The following is a 15,828-nucleotide window of genomic DNA, read 5'->3' as shown; positions in this document are numbered from 1 at the left end:
CCACCACCAAACCAAGCAAGCCACTGGTGCGGTCCCCCCAGAGAGTGGCCTGGAGCCCCTCGCCAGAGCCAGGCTAAGTCCTGGAGGTCCATATCTGGCAGCATGAGGTTGATCCAACGGGAGCCAGTGTCCAGGCCCCAGCAAGGCCATCATTCTCACTAGAGCTTGAATGTGGTTCACGGTTCCTCTTGGTCTGATTTCCTCACAGGAAGCAGAGAATACACCCTGCAGGGGAACCCTTTCTGCTTAACACTCATTGTGCAGGTGCCATGGCTTCAGGGGTCTTCAAGCATTAATTATTTCAATGCTCGAAACCCACTTCAGTTTTATAAGCCGCTTTGCCTACACTATTAGAAGGTATGTGGGTACACAGAAGTGAGTACATTTCCCTTGGGAAATAATTGGGGAGGCTCCTACATGAGGGTGTGGAGACTCACCAGTAGGTCTGTAACTCTCTAGTTCCTTCATACCGATGCAGCAGAAGACACTCATGCATGGTGTACCCCAAGTTCCCAAAGCTCCTCATGTCTCCACAGGTCCTCATACGCAGCGTGTGCAGTGTCCCAGTGACAGAAGGGACAGAGCTGTAAGCCCTGAAGGACCTGGGATGCACAAACACATCATCTCTATCTTGTTGCTTTCTCCCACATTTTTTGGGTGGCTGCCTCTGGTGCCATCAAGGAGTCCAAGAGTACTCACTGACTGTTGGCCACCCACATAGGCTCTGTTCCCTCTGTAAGAGCCACACTGTGGGTCAGCCTCTTCCACAAGCTAGCTCAGCTTGACAGGAAAGAAGGCACTGGGAAAACTACACACTTGTGTGGCTTCTCCGACCCATGACCCACATGATGTGCACGGGAAGGGCGGGCTAGAGAGGGGACAGGATCAGGGTCAATGAGATGACTCCACTTCCAGTCCAAGGCAGAGGGCCTCTGCCACATTTCAGAAATCCAGCTCCTTCGGTACTGGGTCAAGAACTGTGCTGGAGTGAGCTAACCCCTTCTTCTATGGTCTCAGTCAGCAGTCTGGGCTAGCCCAATACTACTCAGGGCAGCCGTGAAGGGAGACAGATGAAAATGGAAGCCACCTGTCTTCCACACACAGCTCTTGATTTGCAGTTACAAGAAAAAGTCCATTAACCTGTTCACATCGCCCGGAAGAACTGAAAGCCAACTTGGTTCTGCAGGAGCAGACACTTCCCATGTGTCTCCCCTATTCAGTCTCCATCAGTGTCTACAATGCATAACAATAAAAGGGAAAGGGTAACACCAGCTGTGTATACGGCTTACCAGAAGGCCAATTTCACTCCTCGTTCTCTGCAGCTGAACTTGTTGAACATGAAGGAAACACACAACCATAATGTTGGTTAATCTCAACCTTGCATCTATCCCTTCCAGTCACAAGCTGGTATGACTGTAAGACAGTCCTGGGTACTGAGACAAAGCAGATGGATCCAGTGTTTGTAAATTTCGTATTTATTTATAACAAAAATTTTGACATGTTCATTTGTGCATTCTGCTTCAATATAACTCCGATGTGTAGATGGTCTAAGGTACTCTATACAGTCATGCTGATTGTGGCAGCAGTAAGGAACACAATTAAAAAGTGTCTGCAAAAGGTTCTGGGGTCCCAGGAGCAGGCTCTTGTCCAGGGACCTCAGAACCACACTATCTTCACAGAAACACGCTGACCAAATGGCCCACGCTGAAGACGAGTAAGGTGGGGAGGGCTAGGGAGGGCTCTTCAGAGGGGTAGGAAGTCAGTGACTTCGGCTGTGTCCTTACGCCAAGACTACAAACACTTTAAGCCTCACTATGCAACACTGAGCTATTTACAATAGAAATTTCTCAATCAACTGTTCTCTCAGAGAAAATTAGTGAATCCCAGTGACTTAAGTCACCTGACAGAGTAAAGCAACTCCTAGGAGTTAGTCTCCATATTCTACAAATGTCTATCATTTTCAAGACAAAAAAAAAAAAGCCTTTCCCCACAAAGAAATACACAATTACAATATTATTAAGTCATTTAGCAATGGCAACTTGCCCTGCCTTCCAAATAAACAAAACAACAAAAAGCAATTTTTAAAAATTACATTATCATTAATTGTTTCTCTGTAATATATTAAACCTTTTGTTCTTTGTCTTTACACATCTGATATGTTAGGGAAAAGAGTTAACAAATTTAAATCATATTGGTAAAGTGTCACTAGAAGAAAAGTGGCAATTATTAAAAGTAACCAATACAAAGAGGACCTACAGATGAGCTGCAGAGACAGGAGGGGCAGTGTCTGGGAGAAGGGCACGGAGTAACACCCCTGGTTTAACGTGAGCCTGGGAGACTCTCTCAGTCTTTCTGGTTAGTTTATTGTTTAAAACAGTACTCAGACTAGGTCATAGAGGTGTATCGTAACAGTCTGGCAGGTGGTTCACTTGGAGCTGCCGCTGCGGCTGTGGCTGCGGCTGTGCCTGTGGCTGTGGCTGGGACGGTGGGGGTGGCGCCTGCTGCTGCTGCTGCTCCTGGTGATGTTTCATGATTTCTTTGACTTCTTCTTCCAGCTCTGGGGGTATAATAAACTGATCATCTGGATCTGGCTGCGCCGGGGCCGCAAAATAGCCTCCTGGCTTTCGGAGAGGTGCATCTGTGGCAACCTCTATCACGTTGTGGCTCCTTTCCTGGGGTGCTACAGAGCCATTAGCCCTGCGTCGCCCAATGGTCCCCACAGCAGAAAAGTCTGCCTTCCTGGACAGACCTGCCTCATCCTCGTTGGCACTGATGACAATGCCCTCATCGCTGGCCTCGGCTGGCACCTGAAGCAGGTACTGTTGCCTCTCCTTCTCCTTGGCCCGGCTGCAATGGATGTCCACTTCCACCTCTACCCGGCTGCCATTGCTGAACACGCCCTCAATGGGCTCTTCGTCATCACTGTCAAGGCCGTTGTCAGAGAAGGCGCTGGAGAAAGTGGCGCTGGACAGCTGACGTTGGAAGGAGTTAGACAGGCAGACTGGGTGGAGCATACAGCGCTGCTCACTGGGGTATGCAGGGCTGTTCTCATTCAGGACTCCAGACGGGGGCTCGTCAGAGGCTGTGGAGCCCACCTCACTGCTCATCTCAGAGGTGGAAAGTTCACTGCTGATCTCAGACGCCATGCCGCTGCTGGAGGAAGGCACGCCCAGGCCATCTGAGGGCCTGTCCTTTATCACCATGTTGACGGAGGGCGGGAAGATGCCTGGACTAGGTGGTGGCATGCTTCCCCCGGCACTGAGCTCACAGCAGCAGAAGCTGTCTTCGGTGACACTAAGCTGCACGACCACAGCACTGATGCTGTCATGGCAGCCATAGCTCTGGGCCAGGGTGCAGAGCTTCTTGGCAGCAGCCAGAGAGTCAGGTACATTGCGCACGGCCTCCACAGCCTCCTCAATGGACAGGCTGTCCCACAGCCCCTTGCTGCCCAGAATGAAAAACTCATCCTGTGGCGTCAGAAGCACGGACTGCACGTGGGGGCGAGGCACCACGCTGGGGTGGAGGAAAGTATAGCCCAGGATGCGTGTGGACTCTGTCACTCCATTCACCTTGCCATCCTAGAAGAGTTTCCAAAGAGACAGTGAGCACAGAGCGCATGGCCACTTGAGCAGCTGCCCCCTGGTCACTGACTGGACCACAGGGCAATGCTGCAGGAAGTGTTGGCATCCCAGGGAAGGAAGGGGCTCTATGTGGAGTGGTAAAATGTAGATCCGGGCTTGTAGGAGCGAGCAGAGAGAAAGGAAACATTCCTTTAACATGGACCACCTTTATACTACATGGCAAGACCTATCTCTTCATGACAAGCTGATGTCCAGTCTCAAAGACATGCATGCTCACTAGCTTCTAAAGAGGCAAGCCATCCAGAGAAACACCTGGGGACAGGATGGTTCAACCTCATGCCTCTGTCTACTGGCACAGCCAGCACGTGGGAAGGCGAGAGTCTTGTGTGGCCCCCAGATATTTGTATCTGGGTCACAAATCTCATACGTTTGGAAAGCTGATGCTAACAGAAGTATCTACTCGTCTTGTTTTGTTTTGAGACAAGGTTGCTCTGTGTAACCCTGACTGTCCTGGAACTCTTCCTGTAGACCAGTCTGGTTTCAAACTCAGAGATATGCCTGCCTTTGCCTCCCAAGGACTAGGATTAAAGGTGTGCTATACCACTGGCCAGAACAAGTAACCATTCTTATGATTTCCTTAAACCCAACTTCCAGGGACAAAAGCAGAAAGCAAAGAGCCCTCCCTCTCTGAGTTCAGATGGCTCATGCTGTTTAGACCAGCAGCCAAAACCAAGCCATTTGCCTGGGTAAAAGATGAGTACTTTTGAATCCTAGCTACACACAGCAGCTGGGTTCTCTACCTTCCAGGTTTGAGGGTCTTAGGCTTATAGCTACATCCACCCCACGCTCCTAGTTCTAACACTTCTTCCCACAGAAAGTTCCACAACGACAAATGCAACTTCTATGAGTCTCTGGATGAGTAAGCTTTTGTCAGAGAATCCCCTTGTCCTTCAGCCCCTTAGTCTGCCTGCACCTGGGCTTTACAAGTGTTTGCTTATTCCTGGGTACCTTTCCCCACGGATATGACCTCACCAGCCATGCTTAAAAGAAAGTGGCAGTCTAGGAACTAAGAGGAAAGAAACAGGCTTTCAAGCAGTTTGAGACTCCCTTGACTCTAGGACTAAAATCTGTTCCTGCCTGGTGTGGGATCTGGCAGGAAGGCCCTTGCTGCTTCAGCCACTCTTAAGGTTTCTCATCCGCCTGTGCTAGGAGGGCCTCTTGAGGGTACGGAAGCAGTGAAGTCCAAGTCCTCACTGCTGAGGATCCCACGGAGCAGACAAAGGTGAGGAAGATGCAGCACAGAAAAGGGGAGAACACGGCTGACCTGCCAACTGTGAGCCATGCAGCAGACATCCTACTCTCCAGGGCTGGCATGCAGCACTGGCCGCTTAGGCACTATACCCTGTATGTATAACACACAGTCTGCTCCCTGACTTGTGTTCATCATCTACTTTAATGTTCAGCTGCTGGAGCAGACAGGAACGGAGTTTATATGTCTCACCTCCACGGTCAAGGCACACTGCTGTCTTTCCTGGGTATCAACACCACCTCCTCTTCTCTTCTGGACACTAGCCTTTACCCCTCAACATCAAACTATGAATTGTTCCAGGAGTTTGATCACTAGGAGGAGGTTAGGTTCTTGTGGACAGAGGTATATCCATGGGCATTTCCAGGCTGATGGCGGGTGACCAGCATGCTGGTGAATTGGTAAACAAAGAACCACAGAGGCTACTTTGAAAGTTTCACTGACAGTCAATCATGATGTGCTGTTATTCTAGGCTTTGTACCAGCAATGCTATTGTCATTTGGGACCAGATAAGTCTTTGTTGTGGGACTGTACCCACACTGCACGTGGTTTAGATACATATCTAGCTTCTACTCTCTATGTGGCAATAGTACCCAAGCTGCGGTGATCAAACCCATCTCTAGGGCTTGCACTTGGCCTCCTGCTCACTGAGAACCGTATTATCAACTGGCAAAAGAGGAACACTTAAACTGGAGCCAACACTCTGGTCTATGTGAAGTAAGGCAGGTATCTATGGCTCTCACTTTGGACATAAGAAAACAAAGGCTTACAATGGTTTAGAGGTCATATCCTGCAAGTGGTCAAGAGGGGTGAACCCTGCAGTGTGATTTCAGGAGTCGAGCTCTCAACCACCAGCCAGTAAGTGCCTCTAGAGACCCACTGGGACAGTGCTCATGAAGCATTCCTCCTACCGTGGCAACCGGCCAACGCCTTATTATTCTACATAAACTACAGGGGTATTCTACACAGTCTACAGACAGCACCAAGGAATTTACTCTGCGAGACTGAATTTGGAGTTCTAATTTTGAACATGCTTCCCGAGGAGCCTCCACCAGGGGGCGCTGCTCGCCCTGCTCTGGGAGGAAAAGCTCCTCACCTCAGTGACGATGGCCTTGTGCTGCTTGATCCTCATCAGCTCTTCTTCACAGCTCATGGTGTACGATCGGGACAGAGGCAGCGGCTTCCCGTTTCGGCAGAGAACCGTTTGGCACTTGCCAACATTGGCGGAGGTCAAGGTAAAGGATCCTCCCAGGTCCACAGGGTCATGCTTGATGTGGCACAGGACAGCAGCACCACCAAGTTTCTGCCCAGCAGTTCCCAGTTTCCTGAACCCAAAGAGAAGGGCGAACACTCAATGCCTCAGCACACTACACTCATCCAAAAACAAAACAAAACAAACACCAGTGCACAGGGCTATCGATTGGGACTCCGCCCTTTCCACCAAAGCCACTCACTCGACTTCTCAGAAGAAAAAGGTCCCTGGACTCTAACACCTCACACATTCAGAGAGGTGCTCATATGTGGGGGGAGGTGTCTCCATTGGTTAAAAGCCACATTGCCAGTCCTGGCCTGCGGTGTCCAGCCAGCTGCCCTGTGTCAGTTAAATGGCCCAGCCGTACATTCCAAAACATCAAGAAAGTTCTGCTTCTCTCCCATCCACTTCTCCAAATCCTCTCTGTTCCCACATAAACACAGGTGCAAACAGGATGTCCATGCCAGCACTGGAGACTAAGCCTAACCACCATCCTTCTGATGCTCACTTCTCTGTTCTTGCCGTGTACAGCCAAGACTACTTATTCTATAAAAACGTACAGGAACAGCATTCTGGTATCAACCACAAAGTGTTTTTGCTTTATCCTTTCATTTGTCCATCAACTCATATATTGAATATTTGAAGCACCTACAAATACTGACCACCATAAAGAACAAGGGACTTCAGTGTCCCACCAATGTCATTTCTCCAAGCCTCCCTTAATGAGCCTTGAGAGTTAAAACAAAACAAAGTAGAAGCCTGCCTCTCTTGCCTAATGAAGACAGGAAAGACCCTGAATCACTAAGTCAATAACCAGGAATGGCCTAGCCACACCCATTTGACAACCAGGCACAAGGAATAGGCAGGTACTCTAAACTGAAGTGCTCACTGGTTCTATACCCTGTTAAGTAGTAGACCCTGCAAGTGGGCCTAGAATACAGATTCCTAAATTCTGGCTTCTAGATCATGACCAGATCTGACCGGTACAAACTTTTAAGAAAGCATTACTTTCAAATACGCTAAGACTCCTAAGAAGGGGCTTTTGTAACCAGAGTCTGCTAGAGGGTTATGTGTAGTGTGTGTGTACATGGTATGTGTTGTATATGTGCACATATGTATGCCTTGTGTGGCAAACTCTTTGAATGAAGGAGTCCTTCCAACATTTATCCCTAAGAGCCCGAAGCTCTGGTGCAGGAGTGACAGGTAGCAGCCCAGGAGTCTAAACATTTGCTTCCCCACTGAATAAGGGAGAAGAGGATAACATATAAAGAGTGTTCTAAAACTAGCCTTAAATTTGACCTGCTCAGTTTCAAACCAGTGAAAACATTTCCTATTGATCAACAAACTGGGAAAGCAATGCTTCATTCGGGGGGGGGGGGTCTAAGGAGCCTGTGGTTTGGGGGAGGCTGGGTATTATAAATGATGAAAATATGGAAGCAGTGGAGGCCAGTAAGGCCCCTTCTCTGAGAAATGAGTGACTTAAGAATGAACATCAGTGCATCTCAAGCTGAAGCATAGTCGATTCCGTGCTTGAATGCAGCTACAGCAGTCAAACAAAAGGGTACCAATATCACTGCACAGACTTTTCTAACAAGAACAAGGAAACAGACCCAGGGACATAAACTATAACCCAGCACACAGGAAGCAGGGTCAGCAGGGTCGGAAGAGCAGGGCCAGCCTGGCTACACAGTGAGACTATGTTTCAGAATAAACAAATAATAAATAAAACAAAAAGAACTACAAGAAACCCTTTACCTTTGCATGACTATAAACGTGTTGACCATGTATTCGTCATCGTTTTTCGTTCTCTGAAGCTCTTCAGCCAAAATGTCACTCATGGTGCACTGGAGAAGGTAGGGCACCTCCACATTCCGGTCTCCATCAAACACACCATAGAGGGCCTCCCGGTTGTCCCGGAAGTTATTCACAGACAGCGCTGCAACACATAGCCTGCGGAGTAAGAATACTTCTGTGATGAGCCCATTCATCTGTTCTTCCCTACTCCCAGCTCAATTCCCCCTCCCTTTTTGAACGGGATGCTCTGGTTTTTCTCTTCCTGCCTTCAGAAAGCTTGGGTTAACAGATCCCAGATGGTTTGTATCAACTGATTTCTGCTAGCCTTCTCTCACACGTCTCTTCTGATTTTAGTGTTTTTTAAATTACTCATTTTAAAATTTTACATGTATGTATGTGTACCATGTGTATGCCTGTTACTTGTGGAGTCCAGGGGAGTGCAATTAAACTGGAATTACAGGTGGTCATGAGCTGCTATGTGGGCCCTAGAATTAAAACCAGGTCATCTGCAACACTCTCAACTGTGGAATAATGTCTTTAGACCCTATCTTTTAATTTTTAAAAGATTCTCTTTTAATCATGGGGGGTGGGGTATGTGTGCACATGAGTGCATGAGTGTAGATGCCTGCAAGGTTAGAGGCATCAACCCCCCTTAAATTGCAATTGGAGGCAGCCTGGCTGTCCTGACATGGGTGCTGGAAGCCCGAGTGGGAACTTAGCCTGAATCATCTGCAAGAGGGATTAATGTACTCTTAACTGCTGAGCCATCTCTCCAGCTCCAATTACATTTTTAATGGCAATGAAAAATGGAGTATAAGAGGAATGAGGAAAAGGGTTAGAACATAACTTCCTACCTACAATGCATACAATAAATAGTTATTAAAGAGAAACTCATATCAAAAGAGAGTGACAAATAGAACATGAGGAGGGGAGAAAGGATGTGAAATGTTTGAAAACAGAAAAGATCAGCATTCAGCCAGTGGTGCTGGCCCTAGGTATTTCCTGGGAAAGCACTGGAGCTGCAGGGAGAAGACACAGTGTTGGCTGTGGAGGACAAGAAGGAAGGGGCTGTCTCCAAGATGAAACCAAGAAGCCAGGCACAACAGCACATACACATAATCCTAATACTTGAAAGGCTGAAGTAAGAGAGTCAAAAGTTCAAGGCCAGCCTGAGCTACATGGTTAAGATCCCACCAACAAACCCCTAAGGAGAAAGAGGATTTGGAAGGAGTGGTGGGATAATGTCAAACAGCATAATGTATGGGAATGAGGGTTTGAAAAGAAGACAGATATAAGAACGTTATAATTTACATCTACAATGTCCAACTTGATGAAAACTATAAACCTAAGGATGTAATAGGCTCAACAAACTACTAGTAAGAGAAACAGGGGAGAATAAAAAACCATAATTGAAACACAAAAAAAAAAACCTGCTAAAAACCAGGGTAGGGTGCAAAGCCAGAATTGCAGCAGACTGCAGACTGCAGAAGAGCATCTTGCAAGAACTAAGTAGAAAGCAGTCTAGATGCCCAAACCAGTGAAAAGCTGTCGTGGAATCACTTTTTGGACACTGTGAAGCTGTGTCACTTGGAATGCTTTAATTAAGAGCTGATTGGCCAACAGGTGGTAGGAGTTTGGGGGGGCAGAGCAAACACTGGAAAAAAGAAGGCCGGAGTCACCAGCCAGATGGAAAGGAAGCCACACAGGGAATACAGACTAAAGGTGACTGAGCCACGTAAAAGAAGGCAGATTAAAAGATATGGGTTAATTTAAGTTGTAAGAACTAGTTAGCAATAAGCCCAAGATTCTGTGTCATGATTTGGGAGCTAACAGGAGGGACAGTAAAATCCATCTATATATGGTGTACAGTGTCTGGCCACATAAATCTAAGAGCTGAAAGCTTAAAATAAGGTTCTAAACACAATAATGGAACCAAACACTAGACTCACGCCTCTCGTATGAGCCGCAGTACAGAGACACGTCTCCAGGCAGGTGCCAGTGTGCTTGAGCCGCCAGTGTAGCACGAGTTAAGCCACAAGGCGGGTTTCAGATTTTGCTCATGCAGACAGAAGAGGCTATAGCTACTCAGTAAAGCAGGTTCAGATGGAAAAAATAACCTCTAAATAGATTACAGTATGTTTAACCATGTGCATAGGCTTAAGAAAAATGGGTATAGTCATTGAAAAAAAGTTTAAAAATATAAGTAAAGTCCTCAAAGAAAAAAATAATAAAAACAAAAGCCACTTATGGAAGAAAAATATAAAGGGGGTCTGGATCCTATATGGTGTCTTGTAAACTTTGAATTTTTGAATGCAAATGTACAAAAATCAATAGCTGCTGAGAGACACTGGATTATGGAAACTGCTAAATTAAACCAACCTATATATTTTAATAATGTCTTAACTTCAAAATGGAAGTTGGACAATGTGTTGTGTTGGGGGAGAGGTTATGATTTTGGTTCCACAGTAAACAAAAGGCTCTGGATTCCTTCTAGGTTAATAGAGACCATATTTGACCAGGGGAGACCTCTTAAGGATCTTGGCTACAGACACGGGAGGGGAGCCAAAAGACTACAGGACAGGTGACATGTAAGCTGATCCCTTTGCATGTGAAAAGCTGAGATGAGACATGATAAATCTTGTTGGCTACAGAGTTCTCATGACTTAGTATTACATGCCATCCTTACATATGGATGGGTAGAGATTTATCTTACAGTTTAATATACAGTCAAATGGACTTACAAAGTTGACAGATGCCTTTCACCCGCTCAAACATAAAACAAAGAAAAATCAACTTTAACTGACTTGTACACACCACATATTCTATACCTGTGTTAATGCAGATATGCATGTTACCTTTGAAAATTTATGTGTTTTCAGAACAAAGGGACCAGACACCAATGAAAACTGGTGATCCAGATGATCAAGCCTCTCTGAGTGTCTTGGTTGCAGAACTCTGAAGGCTGCTTAGCTGAGACGATCCAGCCTCACAGAATACTCCAGTCAGGACTTTCCCATTGCATAGACTGGACAACAAATATCACAGCTAACTTTCCCAGGAATTGACCATTATCCCAATTTCCCCAGGATCTCCTAAAGATGCCAGTGCCCCCAGACAACAGGAAGCAGTCTAGAGAACACAATGCCCACATCCCCAAGGGTGTGGGTAGATGGTTTTTGGTCATTCAATAGGCTATACATGTTTGCCATCAATTGTGTGTGTGAGGGTTGGTTACAGATTGTTATTGGTCATGGTCAGGAAAAAGAGTTAAATTTAAGGATCTCTTTCTGAAGGAAAAAATGGGGGGGTTATAGTATAAAAATGATGGGATAAAAGGGTGGATTGTTGAGTCTACTTTTGAACAACCACTAGTCCCAAATATTTTATACTGCTATGGATTTTGGTATACTGATATAAATTTAAAGTTATTTTTGTTATACTGTATACTTACTCTATTCTTGTTTAAGGTATTATATCTATACAGCTCATTTAAAAGTGTCATATAAAGTTTTAGTCCTTAACATCTATTTAGGATAATAAAGAAATACAGGTTAATAGTTAGTCATCTATAACAATCAAACTTATAGTCATGTTAGGTATGTTTTCAAGGTTATACAGATATATTTTTGATAGATAGGTGACCTTCAAACCCTTCAATGTCCTGCAGAATATGGCATTTAAATGTTTTAATAACATAAGGCTTTTCATGTTTTCTTTTCCACATCTCTAGTCCTCTCTGCCACCCACGAACCTGGAGAAGCACTCTGCCACAGAACCCACAGACACAGCACTTCACTAAGATCCAGAGAGGGTAGCAGAAACCAAGGAATGGAACACCCGTCCAACAAATACAAGACCATACACATCAGCACCTAGAATCGCCTCAAACATCCTAACTCCAGATGCTGAGACCAGTGCAAAACACAAGAAGATCCAAAGCATATGCTTCCCCCAGAGCCCAGCAGCCCTGCTACAGTACGTCCTGAGAAATGAAGCATAACACAAGGACTTCAAAATAGCTATTATGAATATGTTCAAGGACCTTAAAGAGGGTGTGAAGAAATAGCCCGATGAAGACTGTGAACAACACAGTGAAATGAAATAAGGAAAACATTTCAAGACATAAAAGTAGAAATAGAATCACTAAAGAAAACACAAACTGAAATAAAACTAGAAACGAAAAATTTAAGGAAAGAAGTCAAAATATTTTTATTTGCACAGTTTTTTATACAAAAGACCTTTAAAACTCTACCAAGAAACCTCGACAGATGAGAAACACTTTCAACAATGTAGCAGGATAAAAAAAAAAAAAAACAGGAGAAGTCAGTACCCTTTCTATACACAAATAACAAACAGAATGAGAAGGAAATCAGGGAAATAGTACTTTTTACAATAGCCTCTGAGTGTGTGTGTACATGTGCGTGTAATTCTAACCAAGTAAGGGAAAGACTTATACAATAAAAACTAAGACTTTGAAGAAGATCTCAGAAGATGGAAAGATCTCCCAGGCTCATAGATGGGTAAGATTAACATTTTGAAAATGGCCATCCTTTCAAAAGCAGCCTACAGATTCAACACAATCCCCATCAAATTTTCAGCACAATTTGTCACAGAAATTTAAAAAAGAAAACAATTTTCAGCTACATATACAAACACAAAAATCCCAGGATAGCTAAAACACTCTTTAATAATAAAAGAGGAGATATCACCATTCAGATTTCAAGTTTCACTACACAACTATAACCAAAAAAAAAAAAAAAAAAAACCAGCATGGTACTGGCATAAAAACAGACACACTCACAGAAACAGATGACCTGAACAGCTCTTGGACCCCAGATTGATGGCTATGTGGAAAGCATGGGACTGACCCAGACCCCCTGAATGTGGGTGTCAGTGAGGAGACCTAGGAAATCTATGGGGCCTTGGGTAGTATTTATCCCTGGCATACAAATAGACTTTGAGTGCCCATGCCACAATATGGGAGGCTTTCTCAGCAGGGACTCTCTTGGGAGGGCCTAGGCCCTGCCCTGGATGAAATGATAGTCACTGGAGATCCACCATGGAGGTCCTCACCCTCCCTGCAGATTGGAGATTGGGTTGGGGACTGGGGGACCTGGTGGGGAGGGCGGGGGAAGAGGGGAGAGAGAGGGAGCTGGAATTGACATGTGAAACAAGACCTGCCTCCACCTTCTGAGTTTGAGGATTATGGGCCTTGATGGGTGGGGAGTGTTGTTGTTTTATCTGACTAGTTCTAACTACATCCAGAAAATAATAAGCTTATTATTGGATCACTTTCTATTCATTCACTATCCTCAACAATGCTGTTATACCCTTCCCAAAGAGATTATGACTGCTCCAGTTTGTAGGATTCTTTGCTTTCCTGATCATCAGTGCCTCCTCATACAATGTAAATAAGTGTGAAAAGGTTGACGAACTCTCAGGAAAACTCACATGTGTAATGGAGAAAGGGGTGACTGGTGAAATAGCTGAGAAAAAAGAATTCCAGTGAGTGACTCCTGGTGGCAGGAGAAGCAGACAATATGACAGAGAATCAAGAACCAAGGCTGCCAAGCTAGTGTGGACAGCAGGCATAGTCCAGTCAGCAGTGTAAATGACCTGAGTATAGACAATTAGCTACTTCTCTCTTGGTAAACATGCTTCCCAGAAAGATAAAGCACATTTTAAGGAGCAGAGATATATTTGAATACTTAGGCCTTTTCCAAACACTGGAGTCTTACACAGATATAATGTGTCAGTTACATAGTATCCTAGCAACATCTCTCACAAAAGGAAACTCTGTGATGCCAAGCAGGTATTCAGCCTGGTGTTTAAACATTGAGGACTGCCTCACTCTGCAGAAACATGCACTAAGAAACTTCAGGAGAAAGGATGTGTGTTACCAGCTTTCCTTCTACCCAAGAATGGAACAGACAAAGGCACTTTAAGGGTCAAAGTTTCACTTAACGTACTTGTTTTTTACTCCTGATGCTTCGGTGTAACCATGACTCCACACTGCTGGTGCTCCAGATGCATCTCCCGCTGAAGGCTGGTCAATCTTGAAGCAGCGGATATTACTAAGGAGAGAAAAGGCAGCAGGAACCATTAGGAACAGAGGAGTGTGAACTGTCACCTTTACCTGAGAAATGAAAACTGCTAAGCACTCTCCTCTTACTGCCTCTGCTGCATCTACTATAAATGAAATATTTATCGGCACCAAGAACCTGCTCCCCAGGCGCTTTATGCTGACAGTGAGAACAAGGGCACCACTTGGCATGAGGAGCAGTTTTCACAGTGACTATAAAGCAGCAACTAGAGCCTGGCAGACTGTATGCTCCATGTCTGCTCCCCCCCCCCTCGTCTTGGCATGAGTAAAGTACTTGTGCAAGCTTGAGAACTTGACTTTGACCTCTAGCATCTGTGTAAACAGCTGTAAACCCAGCTCTGAGGAGGCAGAGACAGGATCCACCGTCAGCCAGCCTAGCCTAATGGGGAGTCCCAGACTCGTCTGTCTCAAGACATAAAGTGAATGGTTCTTGAGGAATAAGGGTGACCTCTGGATTCCATGTGAATCTGCACACACATGAACACGAACACATACATACTTAAATAAAACTAAAATTAAAAGGAAACAAAACTTGTATCAAGTTAAGTTTTAATTTTTACACCATCAACACCCACATTTGAAAAGAACAAATACCACAGTTAGGTGATGGTCAGAGAATTCTACAGTATTTATCCCCAAATCCAATTTCTGTCCATATCATCCACTCAAATAGTCAACAAACATCACCAAAGACTTGCCACTCTCTAGATCTTCCAGTTTCTTCCTTAGGCGTATAGACCATCTACATTAAGACTAATACCATATAATAGATATGTAAAATCACATGAATAAGTTGCCAGTTCTCTATGTTCTAAGATGTGAGATTTAGTTCTCTCTTGGCTATTAAGGGCTCATTAGGACTGGAACTGTGGTTTGACATAAAAAGGAGTAAGTGTCCTGTTTCTAAAACAGCCTACTATGTAGCACCTAGTGTCTCTGGGCAGAAGTCCCAACCATGGAAAGGAGCCCTAAGAATGAGTGCATGCTATGTACATATTACCACCAGGATCTCTTCACATTATGTAAACAAAAGAGACAGAAAACATATGCATCATTTCTTAACAACCCAAAGCTTAACTCTTTTTGTCAAGACCCCAAGAATTTTAAATATTAAAATTCTCTTCCTAAGAACCAGTTGAAATTTAACTAGCGTTCACTTTGGTTGTAGAAATACATGACTATAATTTCTCTGAAATTAATGTTTGGTTAAAGAAAAAATTGTAAGAACTGGAGAGGTAGCTCCGTGGGTAAAGGGACGAGGTCCTGAGTTTGAATCCCAGCACTCATATAAAGAGACAGGCATGGTTGTGAGCACCTGTAACCCCTGAGCTGGGTTGGGGAGGGGATAGAGACAGGAGGATAGCTGTGGCTGGCGACAGGTTCAATGATAGTCTGTGCCTCAGAGAGTGGCAGAGGTCATCTGAGTGCATGTTCTAGTGTGCACCCATCAGAGTGATAGAGCAGGTCATCTCAGTGCATGCTCAGGTGTGCAGGTCCCCCCCCCCATCAGAGTGGCAGAGCAAGTCACCTGAGTGCATGTTCAGGTGCGCACTGTGCATGCTCAGATGTAGGCTGTTAAGTCCTCTTTTCTACCTTTTCAATCTTATCAATAAAAGAGAGACAATTGTGAAATATTCCTTTACAGTGTGTGAATATATGTCACTGTGATTGGTTTAATAAAGAAGCTGATTGGCCAATAGCTGAACAGGATAAGGTTAGGGGGAGAGCCAAACAGAGAATGCTGGGAGGAAGAAGGGCAGTCAGGAATCTCAAGCAGACACAGAGAGAAGCA

General features: G+C 45.0%; 1 protein-coding gene across 1 annotated transcript in view; it reads right to left on the bottom strand.

The window, feature by feature from the left end:
- Window positions 1-1,459: 1,459 nt before the first annotated feature.
- Window positions 1,460-15,828, bottom strand: part of Phlpp1 (PH domain and leucine rich repeat protein phosphatase 1) — a 185,303-nt gene continuing 170,934 nt past the window's right edge. Inside the window, exons 14-17 of the mRNA XM_040739368.1 lie at window positions 13,903-14,007; window positions 7,895-8,089; window positions 5,984-6,212; window positions 1,460-3,578 (exon numbers count right to left, since the gene is read on the bottom strand). Of these exons, the coding sequence (XP_040595302.1) occupies window positions 2,391-3,578; window positions 5,984-6,212; window positions 7,895-8,089; window positions 13,903-14,007 (1,717 nt within the window). The 3' untranslated portion in view covers window positions 1,460-2,390. The remainder of the gene's footprint in view (window positions 3,579-5,983; window positions 6,213-7,894; window positions 8,090-13,902; window positions 14,008-15,828) is intronic.

The sequence above is a fragment of the Mesocricetus auratus genome, unplaced genomic scaffold (assembly GCF_017639785.1).
Source record: "Mesocricetus auratus isolate SY011 unplaced genomic scaffold, BCM_Maur_2.0 Super-Scaffold_100676, whole genome shotgun sequence".
Taxonomy (NCBI): Eukaryota; Metazoa; Chordata; class Mammalia; order Rodentia; family Cricetidae; genus Mesocricetus; species Mesocricetus auratus.
This window is presented reverse-complemented; position numbering and strand designations above follow the sequence as displayed.